The sequence below is a fragment of the Anneissia japonica genome, unplaced genomic scaffold (genome assembly GCF_011630105.1).
Source record: "Anneissia japonica isolate Jap-2015-1 unplaced genomic scaffold, ASM1163010v1 scaffold287800_len1627635_cov199, whole genome shotgun sequence".
NCBI classification, from domain to species: Eukaryota; Metazoa; Echinodermata; class Crinoidea; order Comatulida; family Comatulidae; genus Anneissia; species Anneissia japonica.
Genome location: NW_022731299.1, coordinates 124,660 through 133,601, shown reverse-complemented (window position 1 = coordinate 133,601; position 8,942 = coordinate 124,660). Strand labels below are relative to the sequence as shown.

At 35.2% G+C, this 8,942-nt stretch overlaps 1 protein-coding gene across 3 annotated transcripts; it reads right to left on the bottom strand.

Moving 5' to 3' along the window:
• Positions 1 to 2,016: 2,016 nt before the first annotated feature.
• On the bottom strand, positions 2,017 to 8,054 carry LOC117115289 (potassium channel subfamily K member 18-like). 3 transcript variants are annotated; one of them, XM_033259012.1, is made up of 4 exons: positions 7,509 to 7,602; positions 4,696 to 4,842; positions 3,175 to 3,501; positions 2,017 to 2,845 (listed from the first exon to the last, which is right to left on the bottom strand). In XM_033259012.1, the coding sequence occupies exons 3-4, from the start codon at positions 3,470 to 3,472 to the stop codon at positions 2,166 to 2,168; spliced, it is 978 nt and encodes a 325-aa protein (XP_033114903.1). In that variant the 5' UTR covers positions 3,473 to 3,501; positions 4,696 to 4,842; positions 7,509 to 7,602; the 3' UTR covers positions 2,017 to 2,165. The 3 variants fall into 3 exon arrangements, with proteins under 3 accessions (XP_033114903.1, XP_033114904.1, XP_033114902.1); XM_033259013.1 differs by lacking the exon at positions 7,509 to 7,602 and adding an exon at positions 5,402 to 5,519; XM_033259011.1 differs by lacking the exon at positions 4,696 to 4,842 and having other exon boundaries at positions 7,509 to 8,054.
• Positions 8,055 to 8,942: the final 888 nt, after the last annotated feature.

Below are 8,942 nucleotides of genomic sequence, written 5' to 3'. Positions count from 1 at the left end.
CCCCCCCGTCGGGCAAATCCTGGCGCCACCACTGGTTTGCAGTGCAAATACAATAGATTTATAATATGAAATCACAGAAATGTAATTAAAACAACAATAGTTGTATATGTTCCTAGTATTATTTCACAATGCAATGTCAATGACCAACTTTACACATTTTTTTTTAATTGAGCTTTCTATTGGATACATGTAGGATGAGTAAAGTAGCGACTTAGAAATAAGGGTGCATGTTACGGTATGGATTAAAATATGAATGTCCACGAAAAAAAAAAGGGGAAAAAAGAGATCCCATAATTATAGTAAAGGGTAAACAGTTTTATAGTTTATACGAGGGGAGAACATTTTGGTTTGATGCCCAAAAGGTGAACTTTTCTTATTTTGAGACTGCTGTAATTGTGATACAATGACAAGAAATGTATCCCCTTAATGGGGGTTAAATATCTATTGATTTGACCTTTGTTCGTGTTAAAATATATATTTCCCTTCGTTTTACAAATGTGTCCCATTAATAGTGGTGTCCCCTGAATAGGAGTGTTCTAAATGAGAGTACTACTGTATTTTGTAATAAAATAAAAATTTTACTTGGCCTGTATATAATTCTTTCTAAGGCTTTCGAGAAAACAGGTAAAATTGAAATAGGACGGTAATGTTAAATCGGATTTGGGGGCCAGATTTTTAGATAGGCCTAGTGGTAACACACAAAATTTCATTCTCTCTGGGAACATACCTCTAGTTAGTTAATGAAAGATTGAAGATAGACCTATGACATATAAGGGGAGGGAGATGAGGTAGTAACTTTATTCATAACTTTTGAGTGACGATTACTCTTTTGAAGGAAGATAACATTTTGAACTAGGGTAAGAATAATAGAATCCCAGGTATAGGGTTAAATAGAAATTATTTAAAATATTTATTTGTTAAAGGAATTTTATTAGCTAGTGCAGGACCAATTTCAACAACAAAAATTATTGAATGCATTGTTTGACGGGATTATCAGTCAGTTCATCGTTATAACTTAAAAAGCTGCTCGGCCTATAGGCCTACTTATGTTGATGAGATTTTATTATAACAAAGTTTATTGTTTTCCAAGTTGCCCTAATATCACTTTTTGAATCTGAAAGTATTTTTGAAATAATTAGATTTTGCCTCTGTAATTTGTGAGTTTAGCTGATTGAAAAGTTTTTTTTTGTATTCCGATTGATGAAAGGAAGGAAAGGATTTTGCATACAACGTCGTGAGCAGTGAATCAGACATCGAGGGTTTAAGCTTTTTTGAATATTTGTATAAAGAAAAGGAGAGTTGTAAAATGAAGTAAAGGTATTGTCAAACATATTGTCCTACAATACTGATGATCATCACAAAAAAGTGAGTAGGCCTGTCATTGTTTCAGGTTGAGGTTTGGTTACTTGATCAATAGCAAAGATTAGAAGCGTTTGGACGTTGGATATCGCAAGAGTTACTTTGCAGTGGTAGCTCCAGAAAGTTGCCGACAGCGGGTCCGACAATGGGGTCTGAACCAAGGCACCGACTAAAGCCTCGGTCAGGGTCCCGATAAGAATTCCTGGTAGGGTACATGGGGAAAATTTTATGTCTTAGTACTGGCAATTTTTAAACCACAATATTAGGAATTATCAATCAAAAATAACGTTATTTTGGCAAAGTAATATTTTTGATCCGACAAGGTCGTCGTGGAGTCAGACGACAGGAGTCCAGGCCTGTCGGACTGGAGAACTCCCCACTCCACTGTTACTTTGTGGCGGATCAAGGAATTCGAAATAGAGGGAGTCCAGAGAGGGACTTTCACAAATGGAGGGTCTAGACCCTAGAGGTTTTATGATTTATGACCTCTAAACGGCCGAAAATGGCACTCTCAGATTTGAATTTGAATATAATTTTATTTAATTTTGTCCTCCATTGTATCTTCCACTGCGCTTCATTACCGGTCATTAGATCAAACAGAGAACACAAACACAGTTTATTGGGAAGTAAAAAAGAAATTATTTCATAAAATATAAATATATTCGAATCTGTAGTTTAATGTAAATTACCATTTAAGTTATTCTCTTACTGTAAGCCGGATAGTTTGTCTATGAGAGTTCAAATTGTGTCGCAATCGATATAGGAATGTTCGATTATCTAATGTGTAAGCTATAGGCCTATATCATTCAAATACTTGATTCGTGTTGAAAAACCGTGAGAGGTTCTGTATTTGTTGAAGGAATATCTGTCTCTTGTCTACTGTTTTTCTCGTATTTTTCAGGATCAATGTTGTCTAATATCGGTGGGAAGAAGACATCTTCCTTTTTGGCACGGGTTTCCACATCTTTACTATATCTACGCATCGCCAAAGGGCTAAATATTGATTGTGCCCTCTTTTGTTCTCTAACTTGAATCGCATTGAATAAAACAGCAAGGAATGCAAGACCAGTTGTAAGGTAAAATGACGTTAGGATTTTGTAAATCCAACGAAAACTTTTCGTGGTCCCATTTGTTGCAACAAAATCTCCGAAACCGATCGTACTCAGTGAAATAAAACAGTAGTAATGTGCGTTCTCAAAATTCCAGTCGCTTTCAATATGCCAAAAGATAATTGCAGGTATTATGACAATTAATGTGTACACAGCAGAAGCAAGCATGCTCCAAGAGAAATATTTTCTAATTTTCACAGATGTTATGCCAATATTCTGTAGGTATTCGCTACATGTTGCCGCCAACCTACGAAAATATTTCTTGAAAGCTTCGCTTATTTCGCTTAAAAGCCATGCATTTAGAGGTATTCCAAACAAAGCAAAAACAATGCAGGCTGTTCGGCCAACAGGTGTACTAGGTGACATGTGACCATATCCTATAATGTAATAGAAGTATTATCATTTAAATTGAGAATCATAAAATTTCAAATAATAGAGTTATATAATCACATAATAATTATATAAAATATACAGTACATGAAGAAGCGACTTATCAGACTTGTCACATTGTCCTTCTTCTGATTTTAAACATTTTGTTTTTCTAATTAATAGTATAGTAATACTATATAACATAAAATAATATTACCGGCACTGTATTATTGTATTATTAAATGAATTGAGTAGGCAACAAACTGATTGAAAGAGATTGCGTGCAAAAATTCAAATTTGTTTTTTTCTAATTACAAGACGAATGGAATGTTCTTACCGATAGTGGTTACAACAGTTGTTGAGAAGAAAAATGAATTTGGTAAATCCCATATGCTTTCCTCTGAATCTAATGAGTAACCTTTCTTATATAGATCGTTAACTTGCTTCAGTAAAATTTGCAAAACAGTATTGTTAATGTTAGAATCATTGATAAACTGTCTAATCGTCTGCAACAATTCCGATTTTTGCTCCTTTTCGTTGCTTGATTCTATTGTTGAGAATATGTAGGCACCAAGAAAAAGGTACATGAATAAGAAAATAAGAAGTACAATTATTCTATACTTGCGATTCATCATTAGCCGAACTATAATTCTTGATAGAGAATCTGAAATTATACAATGCAAACATTAAAATTAGTCTTACATTTTTAACCCACGTATTCATTCATTCATTAATTCATATGACCAAAATCGCAAATTTACAAACAAGATACATGCGTAAAAGAAGTTAAAACATTATGAAAGAGCAATAAAACACAGTTGAGAAAATACGTGATGCAGCCTGTAGTTCAACAACATCATCATGCTGGTCACTTCGTCACCGTCAAATACCGGTACTTGTCATCATCATAATTTGTGTGGTCGTCATCACGATCGCCGGTGTCTTCGTCATCTGTGTCGCTGTCTTCGTCATCATCATCATCATTATATTAATATTATTGTTGTTATTATTGTCGTTGTTAGTGTTTTTGTTGTTGAGTGGTAGTTGTAGTGTGTTAAGTTGTTATATAGTTGTTGTTGTTATCGTTGTTGTTGTTGTTGTAGAAAAGGCCTAAGATCATCAGCACCAGACATATGTCTTCTTCCGCCGAAAGCTGAACTTCTTGCTCTGCCCAACAGATTCCACCTGGCTGTCTGTTGTAGCACACGGAGTAAAGATGCCCAGCAATAAACAATCAACGGTTAAACAAAACTCATGCAGTGTTTATTTTTGTCAGGAACTGTGTACTTGTGCGAACCCCTGATGACGGTCTAGTAACACAAACTAATCACAAATAGGCCTACTAACCAATACTTTTTGGAGCTTTTTTCAAATTCTTTTCCAGAAGTTCTCATAGAATTGAAAATATGACTATAAAAAGCCAGCTCCTGATATTAGGTTAAATTATTACTAGGGTAATATTAATGAAATCAAAATATTAATAATTATACTGAAATTTGTATTTGCAATACTTTATGGTAATTTAGGATGCTCTGGGCTTTCAATAAAATCTACAATCAATTTGATAGAAACAATGCAAAACAAAACCAATTCAAATTCATTTAAACATTTTAATTTGAAATATGTATAATGAATATTAAATCAACGATATAATAATTATAGGCTATCAATTCTATACCATGCACATACCGGTAAGGGTGATAAATTGTCTGCGCCAACGGAAATTGCGTGGCTATGCTACAAGCATACCAGGCATTGAGTTAAACGGACAGGATACATGTTTATTCTTGTTCTAAACATAATTACAATAAACATTAACAGTGGTTTATTAAAGATGGAACTCGTGAAAGAACTTAACCTTAAGTAGAGGAACGATTAGTGAATCACGCATCACTTCTTCATTTTCTCGGGAAACCAAGTAATTGCAGATGTGGGTGGTAAGAGGTATAAGAGAATAAGGCCCAATGAAAAAATGATGAGTTTATCATCCTCGCCAGTATGTCTTCTATGGTATTAAAAAAAAGTATAAATATATTATATACGAGAAAAATTCATATCCCAATATTGGAATTTTATGTTCGCTTACCGATTACGTTCGGTGCAGACAGCAACTGTCCCAATAGCCTGTCTCTTATACACATCTAGATGTGTATAAGAGACAGCCCCCACCCCCTCAAATTCCAAAAGGTCCACTTTTTATAACCTATTATTTCACAAAATCGTTCCTAATTATCACATTGTTCATATATGAACAATGTTATCAGCAGGCCTGCAGATGTACAGGACATAATAACGTTACTTCTTCAGGCCCCCAAAAAACCTAAATTAAAGAAAATTTAAATAAAATATTCACGAATTATGTGTTTGAGAAATCCATTATATAAGACCCGACCCTCAAAATGCTACTTTGTCGGAGCCTCCTGGGTCTTTTCTCAAAAAACCCCCTCCAGGTCTCTGCCCCTGGACCAGCAAATTTCAAAAAGTCTACTTTTTAAATCCTATTATTTCATTACAATCTTTCCTAATTATCGCGAAATGCTATAGTAGGCCTATGCATTACTAACCGTTGATTTTTAATAATGTGCTACGAAATCTGTTGGAAATTATCAGCTCCAGTGATTTCAGATTGATCCATGTCATCTGTAGACCTACAGATGTAAAGGACATAAAAAGTACTTCACAGTAGTGGATTAGGGGGAGGTAGGGAGAGCTCCCTAAAATTATAAAAGAAATGGAGAAAAAAAGAAAAATCATAATTAAATTTTATTTGAGAGTGCCATTTCCGGCCATCTAGAGGTGCCATAATCATAAATTTTCTTATATTGACTTTCTTTTATTGACCATCCGTCTGTAAAAGTTCCTCCCGGCCCTGGAACCCACCCTCTATTTCTCCTGCTTTATGCCCCTAAACAATACCCAAATGAATGAAAATTTATATAGAATGTTACAAATTATAGGTTTCAGAAATCCATTATAAGGCCCTCAACATGCTAATTTGTCGGAGCTTCCGGGGCATTGCATTGTTTTATGATTTTCCATTTTATGGTACCGTATATTGCATGTTAGTGTCTTTTAATGTCCAAAGCTATTTTTCTTCACCGATCGATACATAATCATATTGGTGCAGCTTTCAGGAAATGATGAAATTACACAAAGTGTTTGCTGCTCACTTGATGCGTGCATTGTCATCATTATAGATGGAACAGACCTCCACTTAATGTGCCGTTGTTTAATGGATACATGCAAATGATTCGAAGTAACAGGACTGACGTAATCAACGTTGATGCCATATTACCTGCTTAATTGTAAAATAAACACACGCATTCTAAAAGGCAAAAGTGAAATGAAGATCTAATTGTTATAATGTCATCAATGATTATTTCAAAGCTATTAGTGTTTCTTTTTCCGTTCAAAGTAATGTTTTTAATGTTTGAGATGATAATCTTCATGTTTACTCTAGCTTCGCTTTTCATTGGTTTCCTATAGGCCCGCGTATCCATAAACCAGATTTAGGCTAATATAATTGAAATAGACTTATATATTTAGATTTTTTAAAAATAATTATCTGCAAATCACAATTTCAGCTCGGAAACAAAAGGTAGGATTGCAATAAACACATTAATTAGTGTTGAGGAAACGTAATAAGAGAAATCTGACAACGGTTACCTGCATGGCGAAGGGTCCTTACTTTATTCTTGACAAAATCTCTCTTCAGTTATATCACATTAGGCCTGAAAACATTTAGGCCTCTCTCTTTCCCCCTCCTCTCCCCCTCCTCTCTCTCTCTCTCTCTCTCTCTCATTTTCTACAACATTTTTCCACAAACCAAATCCAAATGTCGGGTACAGCCGCGACTCAACCTAGACCAAATTCATCACCAGGATTTCGTGGTAAAATGATTGAATAAGCCTATGGTGTTTTGTGTTTGAGTCAATAAATCATGTTCACCGTTTTTTGTATACTATACTCTCTGTCTCTTATACACATCTAGATGTGTAATGTATGTATGTATGTATGTATATAAAACCCCCATTCAACTAAGGCGTGAAAACCGACATCGGTAAACCGTTCCTGAAATTGGTTACAAAACTCTTTCCTGTAGGAGGCACGTCATTTCACAAGCTATTCAACAAAAATAATGTCGAAGCTAGCTATAGCTGTTCTAGAAATATGTGGAACATCATCCAGCCCCACAACAGCAGAATTCTTCGCACCAAACCACAATAACCATCTAATACATGCAACTACCTAAAGAAAGATGAATCTACAAGGCCACCGTAACCACAAATGATGTGAAAGAGTACATCAGACTTAGAAAACACATTCAAAACCAGATTTACAAAAGCACACATTTAGCTCTCCGAAGCAAAAGAACAGCACCAAATTATCCAAACTTGTATTGAAATTTAAAGAAAGCAACACCCATTTCAACATCAATGGTCCATGATTTACAAAGCTACGCCATACAGTTCGCAAACAAAATGCTGCAATCTATGCTTTACTGGGAGATATAATTAATTTCAACAATCTTAAGTTACTTTACATTTCTAGGTACTGGCCTACATTCCTATGGCGTCCAATGTTGGTATAGAAAGTAACAGTACCAGGCCTTCAATATCACATGCCTACATATATATAGCAATTGTCTATTGTCTACCCTCTCATACTTACTTTTTCTATGGTCTTCATGTTCTCTAGCCTCTGTTGCATATATACCTAATTTAAGCTCATTAACACTGGGTTCTGTTAAAACCGTGTTCTCGGGCCTTTTGGCATCATCGGATCCACAATCCGTAGGCCTACATCCCATAGCTTTACTTGTTACTTTAGCTGCTATATCTTTGTCCATTCTGTTAGCCGCCTCTGTAAGTGCAAGTTTTAATTCCAAAAAGTGTGAACCCTTTGCTCTTATGCTCGCCGATACCTCGACAAAGCCGCTGAAATTCGGTCGATTACCGTACGGACGCTGTCCTAATTCCCTGAAAATACTGTAATTCTGATTGATGATCTTCCTCTATTCTTCCGTCTTGGTTTGTTAATTATTTACTTCTTTGAGTTTCGTAATTTCATAGTTACCACACGTTCCACAATTTCCACTTTGGTGCTATTGTTATTTTGATAATACGACATGCTGACTATAATAAGCAGGCCTAGACGTTGTTACGAAGTTAACACACGCCTAACTACTTAGACTATGAAATATCGTAGTTACTTCAGTTACAGTAACACTTGCCGGAGGTTGTAACATGATAAGAATAATAACTCGGAGTACCAGTACTTTTATATTCGTCAGTCAAATCTAACGTTCGATTATGGTGAACAATAATATTAAATAATCTATATTTGGTGACAATCAACATAGGCCTATTTGGTGACAATAACACATTGGTTATATTTAGTTTCAGTTTATCCAAAATATAGGATTAATGTTGAATTACCATTCTACAGGTCATAATTTAAATACCTCTGAAAGGTTTGTGTTTTATAACATTTAGCCTATATCCTTATACACATTTTCTACAACATTTTTCCACAAACCAAATCCAAATGTCGGGTACAGCCGCGACTCAACCTAGACCAAATTCATCACCAGGATTTCGTGGTAAAATGATTGAATAAGCCTATGGTGTTTTGTGTTTGAGTCAATAAATCATGTTCACCGTTTTTTGTATACTATACTCTACTATAGGCCTAGTATTTACCTGTAATACCGTAAAACCTCGAATTGAAGCCCAGTGGGCTTAATCTCGAGATGAAGCCCATCCTCTTTTGAAGCCCCCTTTTTAGTTTGAAAAAATTAGCCTCGAAAGAAGCCCACCTCAAAAAGAAGCCAATGGGCTTCTTTTCAATGTGGCATAGGCTTCTTTTCGAGATATTACAGTCACGTACAATGTCATCAATTTCAGAAAACAAAATAAATTAAATACGAGCTTGGTTTAATACAGTAGTTTATGTGATTTAATGCCAGTTAAATACACTACATGATACAGATTGATGTTACAGTGGCCTTATTTTGTGTTTTATAGTACTAATTCGCAAAATTCACAGCATTCATTTTGAAAGGAACCCCCCCCCCCCATTCTTTACTTTGCCAAAGTAGTCTCG

Coding starts and splice junctions, on each gene's coding strand:
- LOC117115289 (XM_033259011.1), bottom strand. CDS start 7,686: ATGGACAAAGATATAGCAGCTAAAGTAACAAGTAAAGCTATGGGATGT. Junction 3,502..7,508: donor ACATGAAGACCATAGAAAAA/GTAAGTATGAGA, acceptor GTATAATTTCAG/ATTCTCTATCAAGAATTATA. Junction 2,846..3,174: donor AACTGTTGTAACCACTATCG/GTAAGAACATTC, acceptor ATTACATTATAG/GATATGGTCACATGTCACCT.